This window comes from Pristis pectinata, chromosome 3, assembly GCF_009764475.1.
Source record: "Pristis pectinata isolate sPriPec2 chromosome 3, sPriPec2.1.pri, whole genome shotgun sequence".
In the NCBI taxonomy this organism is placed as follows: domain Eukaryota; kingdom Metazoa; phylum Chordata; class Chondrichthyes; order Rhinopristiformes; family Pristidae; genus Pristis; species Pristis pectinata.
In genome coordinates, this window is record NC_067407.1 from 57,447,538 (window position 1) to 57,470,044 (window position 22,507).

Below are 22,507 nucleotides of genomic sequence, written 5' to 3' on the forward strand. Positions count from 1 at the left end.
GAAACCAGCTTTTTATCCAGAATTATTGAATTCTGGATTAACTTAAATTTACCTCAATTTAAACTTACATTTTAATTGCCACAGTGGAATTAAAATTTACATTGTCTGCTTAATAGCCCAGGCCAGTGAATACTAGCCCAGTAACTTAGACACCCTGCAAAAGAAAAACTATTGACTATTACTGCAATAAATTTACAGTCTGTGACACATCACAGATAATAGCTACCACTCAACAAAGTGATGCATATTTGCAGCACTGTGCTGGAGATATAACTTGTTAACTCATGGATTGCTGGAGTATGTATTTATGACTAGAATTCTGCTCCTGCTGAGACCCTTCTCCAGACTCTGTCACCAAGGGGAGCCCCAAGAAAAAGCAGATGTTTTCTCTGAGTTATCATGGATGATCAGAGGTTAATCACTCCCTGCAGCAATCTTGTACAAGCATCCATTTTCAGAGTGATGTTGGCAGAAGATTCCAATCAGCCTCACTTAGCTATAGATGATGGATGATGGTACAGTTTCAGACATCTCCTCAAAACGTCTAGTCACATTTGCCTCAAATTCCATAAGGAGGCCCACGTCTTTTTTTAAACCAAAATTTAATGTTAAACAGAAAGCAAATAAAGTAACAGACCATGTTTACCCTGGGGCACATAAGATTTCCAGGTTAGATCGGGCCAGTAATCGCAATAAATGGAACAACCAATGGCTGGTTCACTGGTCAGCAGTTGACTAACTTGGCCAGCTCTAAAAATGCCAATAATTGAGCTGATGAGCACTTGGAATTGGATTGACGGATCCACAAGGGAAAAAAACAACAAAAGGCAGAGGAACTTGACAAGATCTGGTAAGCTGCAACCAATTCTAAGAAAAGGCAGGCAATGTCCTTCTGCAACAAGATTGAGTCAAACCATCTCCCATTAACATTCAATGGCATTTCCATCACCGAATCCCCCACTATCAATATCACTAATCAGAAACTTAAATGAATAGGCAGCACAGTAGTGCAGCTAGTAGCCCTGCTGCCTCCCGGTTCCAGAGACCTAGGTTCAGTCCTGACCTCTGATGTTGTCTGTGTGACCATGCGGGTTTTCCCTTTGTGCTCCAGTTTCCTTCTATCCTATAGATGTGCGGGTTGGAGATTTAATTGGCCACTGTAGATTGCCCCTAATTTGTAGGTTAGTGGTAGGAAACAGATGGGAATGTGGGGAGGACGTAATGGGAATAGTGTATGTCGGAGCAGCTTAAAAATGGGCAGCTGATGGTCAGCACAGACTCTGTGGGCTGAAGGGCCTGTTTCCATGCTGCATGACTCTATCAACCACCCACATAAATATGATTACAGCAAGGGTAGGTCAGAGGCCAACAACTCAAAACGAGCTTGACACCATCCGAAACAAAACAGATTCCTTGATTGGCACACCCATCCACCATCCTAAAATCATTCCTTCTCTCCTCCACCGGCTCGTAATAGCTGCAGTGTGCAGCATCTACAAAATGCGCTGCAGTCACTTATCCAGGCTTATCCAGCAGCACCACCCAAACCCACAACCTCTACCACCAAGCAGGGGAGCAGGTGAAGGTGAACACCACTGCCTGCAGTTTCCGCTCCAAGTCACATACCATCCCGATTTGGAGAGATATCGCTCGTCCTTCGTCATTGCTGGGTTTAAATCCTGGAGCTCCCACTGGGCAGTACCTTCACAGGACTGCAGTGGTTCAAGAAGGCGGCTCACCACCACCTTTACAAGGGCTACGAGCGCTGAGCAATAAATGTCAGCTTTACAAGCCATGTCGATATCCCGAGAAAAATGAATTAAAGAAAACAATATGCGTAAATGGTCTTTAATAAAAGTCCACTTGGTTTTAATGGTTCCAGTGGTCAAAACTATCACAGCCACTAAAGACCTCAGGTGATATTTTAGCTCCTCCCAGGGCAACACTTCATAGTGAATAAGAAAAGGCTCAGAGAGAAGGTAGCCACATTGAGACTGATTCTCCATTGCAATGCCAGAAAGGGTGACCATATAAACTGGCACCAGGTTGGATTATTTGTAGTATTGGTAGGGCAATACTTTCAACAACAAAATGTCCCAGTCTCAATCTCAACAAAAGAAACAATTTCTGAATTTATGTTTCCACTTTGAGGCCAAGTGCAGCAAATATTGGCACACACGGTTTACGTGAAGCAGATCTCCAAACAGCAGAAGCATGTGAGTGTGAAAATTAGGATCCCTCTTCTTACCTCTTTCCAGATGTAATAATGGCTCAGGAAGCAGCCAATTTCTCCCCGTGTAAGTATTCGGCCTGAATACGGGTCATGGTAGCCTGGCAACATTTCAATGTTAAGTGCTTTCAGGTGACTTGTGTTGAGGGCTCTGTTGATACAAAACGTATGTCACACGATTATACTGTGTCTCTTTGGTAACACAACCTGAAGTGGAATCTTCATGATGCTAGAACAACACAGAATGAAAACGCAGCTTCTGATTTTCTGGTCAGTATCTCATCCAAAACCTACTGTTTCGGAATGCAACAGCAGTTTGCACCTTATTTATGTTAACCTTACATTCCTACACTGTTAGACAGCATGAAGAATGCTATTTGAAAGCCAGTTGTGAGCCATCAGTATATGTTTGGGTTTCAGCAGAAACTTTAAGCCTGTTAGTCCTATTGCTCATCTCAACATGTTGTGTTCTGTGGGTATAGCTGCCTGTGCCAGCATTTACTGCCCATCTCCAATTACCTTTGAACTGAATAGCTTGCTAGGCTAATTCAGAGAACCACATAGCCTAGGTGCCACTAATAGGCACCAGGAGATAAGGCCAACCTATCTTCTTCCTTAAAGGGCAAACCCAAAGCTCAGTACCGTAACCCCTTATCTCAAGGCCCATTCCCAGCTGCATACAACACGAATCCAAAAGTTTAGCATCCGACAGCTTTATTCTTTACTACTGATTCACAGCTGTCCATTGCTATGCTCATTTATGCTGGTTTCAGCCACTGCATTTTAGACTCAGAGTAATAGAGTCATAGAGGGACACAGCATGGAAATAGGCCCTTTGGCACACCGAGTCTGTTCCGGCTATCAACCACCCATTGACACTAATCCCGCATTAATCCAGTTTTTATTCTCACCACATTCTCATCAACTCCTCCCAGATTTTGCCACTCACCTACACACTAGAGGCAATTTACAGCAGCCAATTAACCCACCAACCTGTATGTCTTTGGGATGTGGGAGGAAACTAGAGCACCCAGAGAAGTCCCACACAGCCACAGGGTGAACGTGAAAACTCCATACGGACAGCACCACAGGTCAGGATTGAACGCAGGTTTCTGGTGCTGTGAGATAGCGGCTGCTATGCCACTCAAGTTGTATTTCCCAACTTGTCCCCTTTGCCACTCTTATGGGAAGACACATGTTCCTCAAAAACTGGGGGTGGAAGGGGTGATGTGAGGTATGGAACCAAGCTTTCTGTATGTCCATGCAGCTTTTACTGTGGGTCCCTCTGAACATTTTCTTTCTGTCTTTTTCCTGTCCCCAAGAAGTCTGGCTTGCAGGCTGAAGGCCTTGTGGTTAAAAGATCTGCTTCACAAGGGAACAACCTACTGGAACAGCCAGGTCTGGTGGGAGGGATTGTGGATGGTATCCTCTCTGTTGAGGCCCCACTGGTGATCAGTGAGAGGCTGATGGTGATAGAAGTTGAAGGGAAGGGTTGATGCTTGGATGTGATGCTTGGCCTATTTCCATGCTGGACCAGCAGCTGGTAGTCTAGCGGCAGAGAATGTGATGGGAGATGTAGGGCAAATGGAGGTCCCATGATGGTTCAGGGGAGTCTGGTGGTAATGGCAGAGGTGGGGTAGTTGTGGACTGATGTTCACCAAAGGGTGATCCATAAAAGTTGGTGGTGGTGGTGTGGGGGAGGGTGGAGGCATTCAAGTGGTGGTCAGGACGAGGGTTTGGATGGTTAGAAGATCAGATGGTAGTCAGAGAGTAGGCTTAATGTGGTTTGGTATCAAAGGATATCACACAGGAGGTCCAGTGGTGGGTGGAAGGATGCTGAAGATGGTTGGGGGGTTGGGGTGGTGGTTTATGGTAGTCAAGGACTTGGGGACTAAACAGACAGATTAGGCAAGGATGGGGGGTGGAGAAGTTTACTGAATGGATTGTTAGACCACTTCCTGCCTAACAAGCAGTGCTGTAAAGCCACTTCCAGCACAGTTTATTCACGTCAGGATCAGTACTTACTTCCCATCCACTGCATCTGCTACCTTGACATCAATGTCCTGTTCATAGAGTGTCCGGAGCATTCGGTCCCTCCTGTCTTTTCTGCGCTTGAGATTTATCATGAAGATCTAAGCACAAATTCACATTGAACAATTAGTAAAAATGATCTGGCGACCACTGTAAGCTATTTTTAAAGTTTTTCTCAATATACATGGGTGCTAATAAACCACCAATTTATCACTGAAGTTACTTTTTGTCTCCGACAAGCCTCTCAGGGAACATTTTGCTTCATAGTCAAGACATCATCTAATATTTGTAATGTATATTTTTAGTTTCATTCTTTTGGAAGGGAATACTGGGTCAACACCTTATGACTAGCTCCACAGTTCTCACAACATTCATGGCATGTCCATCCACTTACAGGCAAACAACTCTAAAAATTCATGTAAACCATGGCAGTTTTTTTTAGACAGATGTCACGAAGTCATGGCAATATTCAAAGAAGAGTAGCAGAGCTCTCCTAGTGTCCTGGCTGATATTTATCCATCAACTAACATCACAGTAACAAAAGATCTAGTCATCATCTCTTTGCTGTTTATGAGACCTTGCTGTGCACAAATTTCCTTTAGCAGTACAAAATAAAAGAGCAGGAGTAGTCCACTTGGCCCTTTCACCATCTCAACACCCTATTTCCACTCTCTTCCCAAAGCCCCTAATACCATTTGGGATAGAAATCTATCTACCTCCTTGTTAAACACATTCAATGACTTGGCCTTCACAATCCTTTGCAGCAGAGAATTCCACAGGTTCGCCATCCTCTGAGTGAATAAGTTTCTCCCTTAGTCCGAAATGTCTCACCTTGCATCCTGAGAGTGTGACCTCTGGTTCAAAACCCTCCTAGATAGGGGAATCACCTTCCCGATATCAAGTCCATACATCCATGTCAGGATGTTGTACATTTCGACTAGATTTCCTCCCATTCCCTAAACTCTCATGACACAGACCTAGTCAATCCAATATCTCCTCAGATGACAGTCCTGCTATCCCAAGAATTAGTCTGATGAAGTTTGGTGGATGGAATTAAAGTAATTAGAAACACAGAAAGCAGCAGGAGTCGGGAATTTGGCCCTTTGAACCTGCCTTGCTATTCAACATGATCATGGCTGATCATCCAAACTCAGCACCCTATTCCATCACATCCCTTATTCTCTCTATTCATCAGTACTATATTTAACTCCTTCTTGAATATATTTAATTATTTGACCACAGCTGCCTTCTGTGGTAGAGAATTCCTCAGGTTCACCACCCTTTGGGTGAAGAAATTTCTCCTCACCTCAGTTTGAAATGCCCTATCATTTCTCATTGTGCTGTGACATCTGGTTCTGGATTCCCCCACCATTGGCAACATCATTCCTGCATCCAGTCTGTCCATTCCTATTGAAATATTATAATTTTCAATTGTTCCCCCTCATTCTTTTAAACTCTAATGAAAGTAAGCTCAATCTTCCCCAAATCTCTCTTCATATGTCAGTCCTACCACCCCAGGAATCAGTCTGGTTGCCCTTCCTTGCACTGTTTCAGTTTCAGTTATGAGGACAGACTGGAGAGGTCAGGTCTGTTCTCCCTGGAGTGGAGGAGGTTAAGAGGGGACATGATTGAGGTATATAAAATTATGAGCTGTATTAATATGGTAGACTGCAGGAATCTTTTCCCCATATCAGAGGTGAATAAAACTAGAGGACATAGATTGAGGGTGAGGGGTAAGAGATTTAGATGGGATCTGAGGGGGACATTTTTCACCAAGAGGGTGGTGAGTACCTGGAATACACTGCCTGAGAGAGAAGCAGGTCCACTGACAGCATCTAAGAAGTGTCCAGATGAACATTTGAATCACCTAGATATAGAAATCTATGGGCCAAGTGCTGGAAGGTGAGATTAATAAGGAAGCGTGCCCACTGAGTGATGCAGACGTGGTGGGCCAAATGGGCTGTTTTCACACTGTATGATTCTACGACCCCCTCCAAGAACATCCTTCCTTGAACATCCTTCCACAAATAAGTAGACCAAAACTGGACACAATACTCAACCTATGGTCCCACCAAGGCCTTAAACAATTGCAGTGAGTCATCCCTGATCCTATACTGAAATTCTCTTGCTATGAAGACCAACATACTATTTACCTTCTTAACTTCCTAATTTACCTGCATGCTTACCTTTATCAATAGGTGTACAAGGATTGCGAGGGCAACAAAGTGGCTCAAGGACAATGAGTAGAGTCGCTGCTCAAGGCACCAGCAACCCGGGTTCTATCCTGACCTTGCGTGCTGTCTGTGTGGAGTTTGCACATTCTCCCTTTGACCACACAGGTTTCCTCTGTATGCTCCAGTTTCCTCCCACATCCCAAGGGTGCGTGGGTTGGTAAGTTAATCGGTCACTGTAGATTGCCGTGAGGGTGTAGGTGAGTGAAAGAGTCTGAGGGGAATTGATGGAAATGTGGGAAGGATAAAAAGAGGATCAATGTGAGATTGGTGTAAATGGGTGCTTGATGATCGACATGGACTCGGTGGGCTGAAGAGCCGGTTTCTATGCTGCATCTCTCTCTGAGCCTATGACATCCAGATCTTGTTGCATCTTCCCCTTTCCTAATTTGTCACCGTTTAAGATAAGAAGTCAGTTGAAATGCTTTCACTCAGATGGTGGTGCGGATCTAGAACATACAGGCTCAGAGGGTGATGGAGGGAGATACCCTCATCAGTTTTTAAAAAAAACTTGGATGTGCACTTGAAGAGTGGTCTTAGGACCAAGAGCTGGGTAGTTGAATATAGCTGGGTAGTTGAATATAGAGAATCACATTTTATTCTCCCCAGATTCTACCACTCACCTGCTCATTAGGGATAATTTACTGTGGCCAATTAACCTAAAGACCCACATGCCCTTGGGATGTGTGAGAAAACCAGAGAACCCAAAGGAAATCCACACAGGAGAATGTGCAAACTGTACACAGACTGTGCTGGAGGTCAGGATTGTAACCGGGTCTCTGGAGCCGTGAGGCATCAGCCCTACCGGCTGCACCATTGTGTGTTTTACATTGCGGAGATGGGAAGGGATGGAAAGAACAGACGGAACGTCTGTGATAGGGTGGAGACCAAGGTTGCCCAGGTAACATAATTGTATTAGGTGCCATCTCATTTATAAATGAATGTGGGCAAATACAGAGAGAAAAGAAACAAAAGAACATATTAGAATTCTGAGATACAGAAAACAGGAGATGATGGAGATCTACCCTGCTGAATGTTTACAGCATTCTCTATTTTTGTTTCAGATTTCCAGCCTCTGCAGTTTTTTCATAAACTGCTAGCTGAAGTGCCTCAGTGTGATAGGATGTAGGTTTGTCACTCTCCAGATAGCTTCCCATCTCATTGATGGAAGGTGTCAACCAAAGGCCACAGTGGAAGAACAGGTCAGAGGAAAGGTTGCCCTGGATGGCATTGTAAATCCCCATCTGCTCCCTGTGGGGAGGGAGAGGTCAGTGTTCAGGACAGAAGAAAGAAGTATAAAAAGCCTGATGTGTTTTCCATTTCGTTTACATTTTTAGTTTTAGTTTTTGCTTGTTCTTCGGGACATTTCCCATCTATCATTCATTGGTGTTTATGTCAGAGGTAATTAAGTGCTTCATAGATAGAGCACACATGAAACTTTTAACTATAAATGATGTGCTGGACTCTAGGACGTTCTGATTTTCTGGAAACAATAACATAAGCAGGCCAGAAAACAAAAAAATAGTCTGTAGCCAATGCATTTACAGTGGAGTCAGGGGCCGAATCAGAATCAATCTGATTTAATTGCTGTTAAGCAAACAACTCAACCTGCAACCAATTATTAATCAGCTCATTAAACATCATTGGAGTGAATTTGATCATAAAATCTATCAAAATAATCGCAATTTTAGCCCTGTGCACTGTTATTTGTATAATAATAATCCAGGATATTTCTAAAGGAGACTTGAATAAAAAAAAACTGGAGAGGAAGCTGGACAGGAAAATAGGATGAGAGGTTTAGAGAATTATTCTCAGATTCATTTTCTGTCATTCTAGCCTTTTCTAATTAAATAGCTCGCTTTTATCCAGTAATTCCTTTTCCTGACCCATGATTTCTAAATTAAGTCAACAGTAGTCTATCCTTATTACGTAGGAATGGATATTAAAATGCCCATTAATGCTCCAACATCAATGTGTTCAGTGATGAACATCCCTTCTCAGAAGAAAAAGCTTGAGAAATGAAAATAATGTAAATCATTCCACATGACAGTTCTGTCTTTTATGCCATCATATCTACATCAGCAGTGGATGAGCAGGTTTATTCAATGCAATAGGCAGTAAAAATTCAGGTTCCATTATATCCTGGAAGATTATTATTCATATGGAATAATGAGTTTGCTAATTTAGTTCTGAACAGAAGGCTCTGAATATTGAATTTGGTTAGAGCACAAATGTTATGGATTATATTCTACAAGACAATTAATTAAAAGAACAGGTTTCATGCTGCTGCTTTCTATGGTCTTTCACACATCAGAACTTGTTTCTAGCCAGCAGATCAGCAGCAACTGTCTATCACTCACCTCATCAAATCCCATCTTGTCTGGGTGCCTGGGAGGCATGGAGACATGCACGGAAGGCTCCATGGGAGGATGATCAACTGCAAAACAATGATATAGATAAGTTATGGTGGTTTGTATCCCATTCATATCACCAAGCAATTCAGAATATTCCTTATAAATAATTGGTGAATCTTTATGGCTTAATTGAAGCAGAATACAACAGAGGGGAATGGAATTGCTCTGAGAGCTGACATAGACTCGATGGGCCAAAAGGTCTCCTTTACTGTTGTAAGGAAATATGGAACGATATGGAAAGTTCATGAAAAATGCATTGGGCTGGATTCAACAGCAGAGCACTGTGTATTAGACAGCAGATGAGAGAGCTATCAAAACATTATCAGCCAATGGGATGCTGTTATGTCAGAATATGTAATACGTATATTGTTTATCTTAGTTGAAAGCTTTCCCCAGAATTTTGCTCATGGGTAATAGTGACGGTTAGATGGGCACTGAGGAATGAAATCATATGACTTGATCAGATTTTTCACCATATGTTGATGCAATTGTGAGTTACTTCCCTGCAAAGCTGATTTAATAATATGATCTGGACATAATAGGCAGATCACACCACAGCATTCATTTGAATTTAGGTCACGCTGTGGACACACTTCATTGATCCAGAAACAAGATATGAGCCAAGATGCAATCACTGTCTTTTCATCTTATGTCACTCCAATGTACAAAAAATGTTATTAAAGGGAGGTTTTGTTCATTATTTCCAGCTGTTGTCACTTAAGATAGCAACTGATAATGAATATCGTGTTGACAGCACATGACATGTTCACACTCACAAAAATTACTTAGGCTGATACGAGCATTAAAAAACTAATGATAGTAAGGAATGTGGGGTGTCAATGTGTTTGTAAAACATAAGAGATTATTTGGCCATTAGCACAATACTGTCTGTGGGAGCTTGCTATGGATAAATTGGTTGACTTTTTTCCAAGTTTCCAACAATGATCACACTTAGAAAAATATATCATCATTCAAAAGCTTGTTTACGCCCAAAATAAATGGTCAAAAGATCCAGGGGTAAACATTGCATTATTTGACTTGCTTGCTCCATCTAAAACTGAAAGACAAAGGTTGGTGGTGTTGTGGATAATGTGGAGGACTGTCGAAGATTGCAGAGGGACATTGATAGGACGCAGAACTGGGCTGAGAAGTGGCAGATGGAGTTCAATCCAGAGAAGTGTGAGGTGGTACACTTTGGAAGGACAAGCTCCAAGGCGGAGTACAAGGTTAATGGCAGGATTCTGGGTAGTGTGGAGGAGCAGAGGGATCTGGGGGTTCATATGCACAGATCACTGAAAGCTGCCTCACGGGTGGATAGGGTAGTTAAGAAAGCTTATGGGATGTTACCTTTCATAAGTCATGGGATCAAGTTTAAGAGCCACGAGGTAATGATGCAGCTCTACAAAACTCTGGTTAGACCACACTTGGAGTACTGTCCATTTCTGGTCGCCCCATTATAGGAAGGATGTGGGAGCGTTGGAAAGGGTGCAGAGGAGCTTTACCAGGATGCTGCCTGGTTTGGAGAGTATGGATTATGAGGAGAGACTAAGGGAGCTAGGGCTTTACTCTTTGGAGAGAAGGAGGATGAGGGGAGACATGATAGAGGTGTACAAAATATTAAGAGGAACAGATAGAGTAGACAGCCAGTGCCTCTTTCCCAGGGCACCAATGCTCAATACAAGAGGGCATGGCTTTAAAGTAATGGGTGGGAAGTTCAAGGGAGATATCAGAGGGAGGTTTTTTACCCAGAGAGTGGTTGGTGCATGGAATGCTCTGCCTGGGGTGGTGGTGGAGGCAGGTACATTGGTCAAATTCAAGAGATTGTTAGATAAGCATATGGAGGAATTTAAATTAGGAGGATATGAGGGAGGAAGGAGTTAGATAGTCTTAGGTGTGGTTTAAAGGTCGGCACAACATGGTGGGCTGAAGGGCCTGTATTGTGCTGTACTGTTCTATGGTAAGTTCATACCTCACGGCAGCCTCAATGTTGCTGCATATGTTTCTGTGCTTTACACCACTGAAATCTATAAGTAAGAGGTGGTTTATGCCTGGAAATTCATCAGTGCCTTGAGAGGTGCATTAATCACTGGCTACATGACTTATCAACAACTATTTTGATTGTATTTTTGCCACTTAAAAAATCAGCACTACCTGAATCCCAACACATTGGACACTATTGAATTGGCCTTATCCAAGGTTTAAGGCCTTTCCTGTGTTTGCTGCTCTAACTCCAGATCACTCAAAGGGTAGGTGAGGGGGTGGTGCCAGGCCTGGGAGTGGAAATGGAGGAGCTGGGCAGGGTTGGTTGCATGAGAGAGCTGGGGTTGGGGGAGAGATCAGCGATTGGAAAGGTGTGGACCTTGGTAAGACTCAGTGGCAGTGGGGACTAGGATCACCGAGGGTGGGGAAGAACAAGTCATGGATCAATCAGCAAATTCGCTGAAGGTTGGTGAGTCGTGCAAAGGGTGGTGAGTGGGGGGTTGGGGCAGGATCAGTGTTTGGGAGTTGGTTTAAGTAATTTGGATCTTTTGGTCAAGAGATCAATGAGTCAGGGTGTCAGTCAAGGGTTGTGAGACTGGGATGGCAAGGATGGGGAGGGGAGTTAGGGCTGGTTGGGGGAGGGAAGAGAGATGCTGGCAGTGAGTGGCCTGAAGAAAGCAGGTATGTCAATAGAGTAAGGAGAACCAACCTGCCTGAATCAGGATCCCTGGATTAGAGTCCAGAACGAGCAGCGCTATTAAAACCAGTTTGGGCTGAAAGTCTCCACAAAATGGTCATTGTAAATCCCCCTGGTGAATGGCAGAATCTGGGGGCACCAATGGGATTGTGGGGGGAATAGGTTATAGGGAAAAATTAGTGGAGGAATGGGATTGCTTTGTGAGCCAGTTTAGGCTCGATGGGCCGAGTTGTAAGGTAATATAAAATGAAATATGAAATAGGCACATTTTATACTAATTTTTCACCATTGTGGAAAGGACAACTATGGCACAAGTGCAGCCGGAATTGTCTGGTCTAATTCCCATCCAGCTGCAATTCAACTCGGCACTATGACCTCACGATCTACCTTGTTGTGACATTGCACCTTATTGCACTGCACTTTCTCTGTAGCTGTGACACTTTACTCTGTACTGTTATTGTTTTTACCTGTAATACATCAATGTACTCTGTACTAACCCAATGTAACTGCACTGCGTAATGAATTGACCTGTACAATCGGTATGCAAGACAAGTTTTTCACTGTACCTTGGTACAAGTGACAATAATAAACCAATACCAATGCCACTTAGAAAAAAAAATCAATCTTCAAGCACACAGTACCTGAAAAGAAGTACATGGTTTAATCTCTAGACGTTCATTTCATTGGCTGCCTTAAAATGACAGCCTCAAGCAAAGACGTGATTAATTGATGCTTTACTGTTGTGTACTAACTCTTCCTTGCTTTGTAAGCATTTTTTTGTGACGCTATACATCATAAATGCCCAAGTTGATTAGGATGGCATGAATTCCTTCCAAACTTATGAGGCAATTCTCTTCATATAATGTGGCCGAGAACAGTAAAAAAAAAAGCTGACCTTAAATTTAGGACAAATTGTTGAAATGTTTATTATAGCTTATCCTGTAATTCCGCTTTAGTTCCGAGAAAGAGAAAGAACAAAATAGAAATAAAGAGATGGAAATGCTCGAAATAAAGCTAATTAGCACCATCCCTTCCACATAGTTACACAACTGCCACCTACATTCTTAATGCAAATTTGCTGAATTTAAATTATTTGATTATTCCAGTTCAGGATAGACCAGAACTAGGAGCCAAAAATACATGACACTCACTAATAAATCCAGTATGAGATTTGGGAGAAATTTCTTTATCAAATCAGTGGCTAGAATGTGGCTCTTGCTACCATAAGGAGGAGTAGATGTAAATGTAGAAGTAAAAATGCCTTTAAATAGAACTTGGAGAAACGCAGTATATTGGGAAGAAACAAATAGGAGGAAATACAGATAGGATTAGATGAAGAAGGCGAGAATGCATATGTGGAACACAAGGTCAAAGTCGAGTTTATCGTCATATGCACAAGTACGTGCATGCACAGGTGCAATGAAAAACTTACTTGCAGCAGCATCATGCACATAGCATCGTATAAGCAGCATTCACAAGGAAAACATAAATTAAACATAAATTATACACAATTTTTACAAGAAAGAACACAATTAGAACAAAAAAAATGTCCATTTTCATGCAAAGTGGTCATAGTATTTCTAAACTGTAGTGATCAGGGTTTTGCTGGTTGGTTCAAGAACAGAATGGTTGAAGGAAAGCAGCTGTTCTTGAACCTGGTGGTGTGGGACTTCAGGCTTCTGTATTCAAGTCAATTCATTAAATTCTCAGTAAATGAATATCAAAAAACTGCAGATGCTAGAAATCTGAAATAAAAACAGGAAATGCTGGAAATACTCAGTAGGTCAGATAGTATCTGTGGAAAGAAAAATAGTTAATGTTTCATATCCAGGACGCTTTATCAGACCTGAGATAGCAGAGAAGATGGGGGAGCATGATGGGTGGAACAAAGTGAATTTCTCTGATAGGGTGAAATAATGGGGCAGTTAAGATTAAACTTCTTGGTATTGGTATTTTGTACAGTCTGTGTAACATCGAATAGCCTGATGATACAAAAAAAACAGAAAACAAAAGGATGGCAGGCAAAATGGACCTGAAACGTTAACTGTTTCTCATTCCATAAATGCTGCCTGACCTGCTGAATATTTCCAGCATTTTCTACTTTCATTCCATTAAATTCTCACCTTGTTTAATTGATGGGATTAGTCTTTTATCACAAAGAAAGACTTCAAATGATGAAAATTTGATAGCGCTGTGACTTTTTATCTGTTTGACTTGACTTTCTACAGCCTTCCCATGTCAATTTTAAAATGAAAACTCTGTAAATTGCAGCATTTAAAAGCCCGCTCTGATGTTTGATCAGGGCAAGCTTCAAATGTTCCAGGGAGCTAAGTAATGTCGTGCCTTGTATAAACAAGTATTTTTATTTTCACAAGTATATGTTCAATGCCAGCGTGGCCTTCATTCCACATAAACATTCCCAGTTCCCCTCAAGTATATGGATGAGTATAAAATAAATAAGTAGACTCAGTACATAGGTCCCCAGGGGTATTGACAGGATATCCCAAAAGAGAATCTAGAACCGGGGTGGTCGCTGTTTAGAAATAAAGGATCATCCATTTAAGATGAAAATGAGGCAAAGCTCTTCCTTGCAGAGGCTTGTGAGTCGTGGAACTCTCTTCTCAAAGGGCGGTAGAAGCAGAGTCCTTAAGGCAGAGGGCAGTAGATTTATCATAAGCAAGAGATAAAGGGTTAATGCGGATAGACAGGAATGTGGAGCTGAGGTTACAATCAGATCAAACGTGACCTTATTAATTGGTGAAGCACGTTGCATGGACTGAGTGACCTACTCCTGCTCCTAATTTGTTTGTTCATGTACATTCAACTTGTTACCCAAACAAATGGTATGATACTTTATTTCCAATCATTGCCCGTATTGGAGGTGTAAAGGGACTTGGGATTCCTAGTTCTGGATTGTCTATAAGGTTAACCTGCAGGTTGAGTCAGTAGTAAGGAAGGCAAATGCAATGTTAGCATTCATTTTGAGAGGACTAGAATATAGTCCTCTGCCCAGGACCGCAAGAAACTGCAGAGACTTGTGGACACAGCCCAGCGCATCAGGGACACCAGCCGCCCCTCCTTGGACTCTGTCTTTACCTCTCGTTGTCTTGGTGAAGCAGCCAGCATAATCAAAGACCCCACCCAACTGGGACATTCTCTCTTCTCTCCTCTTCCATTGGGTAGAAGATACAGGAGCCTGAGGGCACGTACCACCAGACTTAAGGACAGCTTCTACCCCACTGTGATAAGACTAGGAACGGTTCCTTGATACAATGAGATGGACTATGACCTCACGATCTACCTTGTTGTGACCTTGCACCTTATTGCCCTGCACTTTCTCTGTAGCTGTGACATTTTACTTTGTACTGTTATTGTTCTTACCTGTACTACATCAATGCACTCTGTATTAACTCAATGTAACTGCACTGTGTAATGAATTGACCTGTACGATCGGTTTGTAAGACAAGCTTTTCACTGTACCTCGGTACAAGTGACAATAATAAACCAATACCAATACCAATACCAATAAAAGCAAGGATGTACTGCTGAGGCTTTATAAGGTGTTAAGTCAGACCACATTTGGATTATTGTGAGCAATTTTGAGACCCCTATCTCAGGAAAGATATACTGGCCCTGGAGAAGGTCCAGAGGAGGTTCACAAGAATGATAGAATGATCCCGGGATTGAAAGGCTTAACATATGAGGAGCATTTGATGGCTCTGGACCTGTACTCGATAGACTTCAGAAGACTGAGGGGCAATCTCATTGAAACCTATCGAATACTGAAAGGCCTGGATAGAGTGGACATGGAGAGGATGTCTCCATTAGTAGCAGAGTCTTGGATCTGAGGGCACAGCCTCAGAATAAAGGGACGTCCCTTTAAAACTGAGTTGAGGAGGAATTTCTTCAGCCAGTGGGTGGTGAATGTGAAATTCATTGCCATAGATAGCGGCGAAGGCCAAGTCATTGGGTGTATTTAAGGCAGAGATTGGTAGGTTCTTGATTGGTAAGGGAGTTAAGGGTTACGGGGAGAAGGTGGGAGAATGGGGCTGAGAAAATAATCAGACATGATTGAATGGTGGAGCAGAGTCGATGGGCCGAATGACCTAATTCTGCTCCTGTATCTTATGGTCTTATAGTCTTACATGTATTGTAACCCCACCGCCACATCCAGCCAGCCATAAAGGCCATTTTAAGCTTGAAGATGTTTCAACCAGTTAAGAGTCTAACAGCTGATCAAAACCCAATGTCACAACCCACAATGTCCACTTTGGACAAGGCGTCAGAGGGAAACCCAGGGAACTCCACCCAGAGCAACTCTTCCTAAACAAGTTGCTAGTGGCTTTAATGTCAGAGCAGAGCAATGAAAGCTGCTGTGAAGAAAGTACAAAAGGCACCCAAATCCAGCTTAGAGAAAATATGGTGCAAAAGCATGTTCACAAATGCATGCTTATCACTGTAAATGCTGCCTCCTCTTAATTGGCAGCAACTGCTAAACTGTGCTAAAGGTAGAAGTGAAAGCACAAATTCTCTGGCTGCATTACGAGTTTACTGCATTTTGAATTATTTATCTCCTTTCTCCAAGTCAGGGTTAAAAAGAACATTTACTCTACACCTTCATCCATTTTCAGCCCTGAACAAATTCCTTCACGAATCCCAAACAGCCAGATTTAAAGCAGAGCATCACAGGTCCCTCAATAAAATGTAGCATTGATAAGCCACAATACTATTCCCAGTAAATCAATGAGTAATGTGATAATGAGCCATTCAGATCAAGGAGGGTTTAGGTTTTCAATCTCAGCTACTATGAGCATGGCTCCGACAACTAGACTCAGCGGCCCAGGCTCGTGATGTCTGCTATGCACAGTGATCCATGAGTAAAAGCAGTCAAGCACGAGCAACTAATTGAGGGCAGGTTCAAGAGTAGCATCAGCAGCCCCTGCGGCGGAAAAGTCTGAGAGCCACCACTTCAAGGGTTCGCCTGTCCTATGAACCCTGATATTGTCCTGAGATGCAAATGGAAACCACATCAAATAGATGATTGATATATTTGGCTGCGTGGAGCAATGATCACAGATCAGGATAATCTTCCTTGATAGACTAACACAGAAGTAAATTGTTGGCAAATTCCTTTTTTTTTCTCTTTAATCCGCGGCCCATATATGTCAAGAGCACTGCTCACTTACTATTTCTCTCATTACCCTGAGGGATTGGATAAACCTCCAGCTGTTTCGCTCACAGCTGCCTTCCCATCAGTCCAGGGTTGTATGGACACGATTCTCTCGGGTGATTGCTGGCAGGTGAGTAGACCCCTCCGTCATTACTTTACACCCTCAGCCTAAACACCTGGGCAATTCAAACCATTTATGGCCTTTCTAGTCAGATTAAAACAAGCTTAAGAAACTCAGTGGTATCGTGACTTGAACACCCATAATTGTTGGTTTGCCTTCACTCTCTGCAACAATCATATATGTTCCCAAATTCCTGCTGCTCTAAAGCTCTGTGATGTTGAGCCCAAGGAGAATCTGCTCCCAATACCTCTGACATGTCTGCCACTGATTGATGGCCCCTTTAAATAGCACAGGTGCAGACCTGGTACATCCTGCTTGGTCCTGCTCTCCCATGCACGGTCTGTGCTGGGTGTTAATTGCACATATACTAATCAATTTCACAGGCAAGGCATCAGCTGGGGGACATATGAAAATTGACCCCACCTGCACACACTTCATACAAATGCATGTTACCCACAAAAACAGTATGATCGCTATGCATTGTAAAGTTCCAGCTGCGTCTAACGATCAATCTTATGCTACAATTTGGCGCATAAAAAGTACGATTGAATTTTCTGGCCACGTCTTGTTTGGCGCTTCTTGGTAAACTCACTCATTCTCTCAAGCAGAATGTGGACAAAGCCTTCGACATCTTCTTCTAGGGATTGCTGGGCCTTCAGGGGCACTGGCAAATAGCCATAGAGTTCCCTGTTGCATATGTGCATCTGGATGCCTAAAACAAGAGGGGAAACAAGAGAGAAAATTATAATTACTCAGTGTATGTTCATTAGGAACATGACCTTATAAGCAAAACCCTGTTCCCAAAGAATGGGTGACTATGGTCAGGCCACAATTAGCTGCCATTCTGGTTGACCTGTGGAGTGGGGATAGGCTTCTCTATTAACCCTTACAAACCTCCTGGTGTTGGTGTCCCAACACCAATACAAAAGAGGGGACCTTTTACGATAAAGGAACAATGATCTGTGTTTCTGTCCATTGATCCTTTTGTAACTGAGGCAACGTGGAAGTAAATCCACTGACGGAGAACTGAAGGGAAGAGTACTTAATGAGGAAGCAGTTGAAGAATTCGTATTACAGGACAATGATAGATTGAGGCAGAGTACAGTCAACATGTCCCTTTAGTACAAACTACATAAGTCAATGAAGTTTATGAAAATAGGAATGCTCTTCCTCACAACATACACCACTCCTATTGCGTGATAAACAGATTATCATGAATAACCTTTGTTTAGAAGGTTATGGGCCAAACGCTAGCAAATGGGACTAGCTTGGATGGGGCACCTTGGTCGGCATGGACCAGTTGGGTCGAAGGGCCTGTTTCCATGCTGTATGACTCCACGAATGTAATGTCTTTCATGATCTTTGTATCTCTCAAAGCACTTTGCCACCAATTTGTTCTTTCTGAAGCATTGTTTCAGTGGTGAAAAAGAGGTAGCCAGCTTCTGCACAGCAACCTCCCACAACAATGGGTTACTGGTCGAATGTCGTTCCTTTAGGCAGTGTTTGAAGGATGACTTCAGATGGACATATAAAGACTGCTGCATCTCCAGCAGATGAGTCCACCTTTTGATTGGGTTTGTTATGTGGTCATGCTGTGATCAGGCAGATAGTGACGTGGCATGAGCCCCCGTGTTACTTGAAATGACCTTACAATACTTACTGTCTACCTCACACTCAGCAGTGATAACTGCAAATTCTTGGGGCCTCTTTCCCATCCATCTGACAGATACCATGGATGAAAGGAGGCATCTTGGGATGTGTGACCTGCTCTATTTTCTTAGATACCTGATTTCAATAGGATACATTAGTTTTAATCCTTAATTTATCAACCCAGAGTCTGATAGAGCATGAGTAACATTTTATCTATTTTGTACAGAAGTGTTTAACCGGTTGTCTGAAGGTGGGTAGATAGTTAAAACTATTTGGTTTACTTAATCCCACCTGAAAGTGAGTCAAGGACATTGAGGAGACATTAATCCACTTAACAGGTGGGATAGGATTGGTTCGGAGGTTAAAGCAGTACATCAGCTCATCTACTTCCAAGTGTAACAAGAGGTGGAATAAGGGGTGGGAGCCACTTAGAAAGGAGGCTGCCAGTTTAACCTATTTATTGGTGGACACGTCAGGCCTCAGGAAAGTTAGCAACTGAAGAGAGGTGTGAGGTGTCAGTAGTTTTAGGAAGAGAGGCAGAAGTGTTTACCCACCCTCCCCCCCCCCCCCCCCCCCCAGCCTGTAAGAAGAGGAGTGACACAGCTGTGCATTCACAGAGATGGAGACACAGTACCAAAATACTGCTGCGTATGCCTCCCCGAATATTCCTGCTCCAAAACTACAGGAAGGCACTAGTCACTATCCGTTACATTAAAGGGGCTGTATTTTTTACATTGCAATGCTTTTATCCTTTCATTTCTGGTAACTACAGGAATTGTCTGTGATTAAAGCTACCTACATGTTCCAAGAGGACAGACAACTGGGGTCTTTCTTTCAGCAGTTTTTCAGCATGTCACAGCTGTTATACAACTGCATAAGGGCCAGCTGCTCAAGACCTGCTCCTGGGACAGCTTCATGCTTCGAGAGCAGATCTCACACAGACTAGCAGTGCCTTTTAATGCAGATGCTGTTGATCACTTTAGTGTGTTGGTTTTTTAAAAATATATTTTACTATGCTAGGTTCCATTTTAAAATATCTTCCTGGATAATTGCAAAGCATGAAATCAGTCATTGAGGCAAAAATTATTATTTTAGTCTCCACTTAATCTGCCACATTTCCTACCCATCCCAAAGTTTTCATACCTATACTATTCCCTTGATTGGTAAAAAGGAACAGTCTTGCAAGTGGGCACTTCCATGAAAAACTATATTAACAATTACATCACACATCAAGTCATTTTCCTTTCTTTTCCTATCAGCTGTTCAAGACAGGTAAACCCACAGTGCTGGTGAAGCAAGCTTGATTTCTACACTGCATCGAGTTTGGAGAATCAACTACGATTCTTTCAAAAACCACCACTGCTACAAAATATGCAATGGGAGGGGTAAACTCAGATAACTGCCACAGTTATTCACTCTTTCAAACTGCTGGCTCTAAATGGGTAGTATCATGTCAATTAATTGACAACAATTGAATTAAGTTTCAGGCAAGATATACTGTGAGCAGCCAACACTATAGTGCCCATTATGTGCCACTGCAGATACCATTTTCTACCCCTGCACATTTTGTTTTTAGGAACAATATGAACAAAATTCATTGAAATGCGTTTGAACATATACAACTTATTTCATTCACCCAATTTCACTTGTGTGTTCAAATCAGAAACCTGCATCCAACAATGAGAAAGTTATAGTGAATGCAATGCACCACAGGATGGTTGGAAGTCGCAAATTAGACTTTCCAATTATATACATATTTCATATTTCTGGTGACATTAGGTGGTTCAACCTGTTACTCAGTTTGTGTTCCTTTAGTAATTGCTTCCAAAGATGGTAAACACCAGTTTTCTGATTTTAATAGCAGATGAAAGATTTTTATTTGATTGACAGTGATGAGAATGGTGTTTCAAACTGTTGTTGATTTCTCCTGTGACTTTGGCAGGCATGGTTATTGGTTCTTTAAAACTACAGACCCCAGTGGCAAGTCTTCCCCAGGGAAAGAAAACCAGTAGGTTGCCATATTCCTCTAGGGAAGATCCATTTTGCAGGGAAAGGTTTTGGAACTTCTTTTCAATATGAGTCCTTCGCTGTGAGGGGTGCATTTCCAGCCTTCTCAACCTGGTTTGACCATCAAGCCACTTAATTCCATTGATGTCCCATGAAGAAAGTTTTCAATGCTTTGTTTCAAGTCATCATTTTAAATAAGCTTTAAAATAGCAAAGAAATGTAAGCAGATGCAGCAGGATATAATTAATGGACTGCTTAAATGGCTGGATTCCTCATGACGTTTCCAGATCCAGTTGGGTTTGTGTGTTCCAGATATTTTACCCTTTCCCATCTCCATTCCCTCAAACAAAATTCCCCAATAATGGCAGATTAATATCTGGATGATGGAATTAATATTTAATAACAAAACATGGAATGACATTCAAATACAAAAGCACTGGTCTGAGCTCAACTGGAAACAGAAGCATACCTTTGGTACAAAGGTCTCTAGCACTGGGGCTTTGCTCATGTTACGCCTGGGGAGTGTTGTAGAGCTATTGATAGAGATTAATTGCCATGTTTGATCATCAACTCCAGTGTCATTGTATCCCGTGACCTCTGAGATAGCAGGAAGCAGACAGACCTCAGTCATTTTTGATCTCAGAAATCACATGTTCCACATTGTGTCATGTCTGGGTCATAATCAAGTTCAACAGCATCATCTAAAGGCTGAATGGCATTTAGTTTTAATTTATTTGAAAAGCACATTTTGAAATTGCCAGCATCAAGCAGGAAGAAATTAGAAATTTCAGTGTCTGCAGATGTCTGTGTGGTGCAAGTTAAACATCCTTCACCTAACGTCAGAGACTGAAGAATGCAGCAAAGCATCTCAATATAAATTATGTCAGCTCTGCCATATTAATTTATATGTTGCTGTGCTGTAGAAGGGGGTTAAATGCAAATTCATAAAAAAGACATGAAGGTAGGTTAATTAGCCACTGTAAATTGCTCCTTGTGTATGGGTGGGTGGTGGTATATGGGGAGGAGTTGAAGGAAATGTGGAGAGAACAGGTTACAGGGAAAATTCATGGAGGAAATAAGATTGCTCTGAGAGCCAGCATAGGCTCAATAGGCCTCCTCCGATGTAATAAGGAAATATGGAAATTCTTACTGTCGGTGTGGATAAGCGGGTTTATTTTTCAAGGATCATTTCAAATGACTAAATTGTGGCAGAATTGATACCACTGGGATCAGACCTTTACTTGTTTTGGCTCAATTTATTATTTTTTACTCAAGCAGAATTCTTTGCATATGCAAGCTCCAGAACAAAAAAAGTTTATGCTTTAGCCGAAGGCAGAAATGTGATAAAAAAATACAGCCACAGAGTCATGCAACATGGAAGCAGGCACTTCGGCCCACTAAGTCTGGGCTGACCATCAAGCACACTGTTACACTAATCCCATTTTATTCTCCCCACCTTCCTATCAATTTATCCCAGTTTATAGCACTCACCTACTCACTAGGGGCCAATTAACCTACCATTGTCCATTGGTCATTCAGAACCTTTCTATATGCCTCCACTGTACTATTTACCTAAACTTTGTCCGGTTTCAGTTCTTAAGAACTAATGTCCTTAAGTCCTTACTGCTACCACCCATCAGTGGCATAGTTCTATGGTCTGGGGAGGGGCTGTGTTAGGGTAGTGAAGGGACTTTCAAACAGGCATTTATCAAGCTGCGAACACAAACTTTATTAGTTCCTTAATGTGAAGTTTCCTGTGGGACAAACGCTTTGAAGCACAAACTGACTAGTGAGTAGTTGAGTGGTAGAATCCGGGCAGAGTTTACAAGAATGTAGGGAAAATTAAAAAAAAAGGATTAATGTAGGATTAGTGTAAATGGGTGCCTGTTTCCATGCTGTATCTCGATGATTAGGTGCTAGCAATGTGTTCCTGGTCTTGCAATAGTGTTGCCAATTTTCATGGCAATAACCTGGTC

At 42.3% G+C, this 22,507-nt stretch overlaps 1 protein-coding gene across 1 annotated transcript in view; it reads right to left on the minus strand.

The window, feature by feature from the left end:
* LOC127568168 (procollagen galactosyltransferase 2-like) overlaps nucleotides 1-22,507 on the minus strand; it is a 143,670-nt gene that overhangs the window by 11,186 nt on the left and 109,977 nt on the right. Inside the window, 4 exon segments of the mRNA XM_052011598.1 lie at nucleotides 2,249-2,381; nucleotides 4,256-4,362; nucleotides 8,853-8,929; nucleotides 17,467-17,586. Coding sequence (XP_051867558.1) covers nucleotides 2,249-2,381; nucleotides 4,256-4,362; nucleotides 8,853-8,929; nucleotides 17,467-17,586 — 437 coding nt within the window.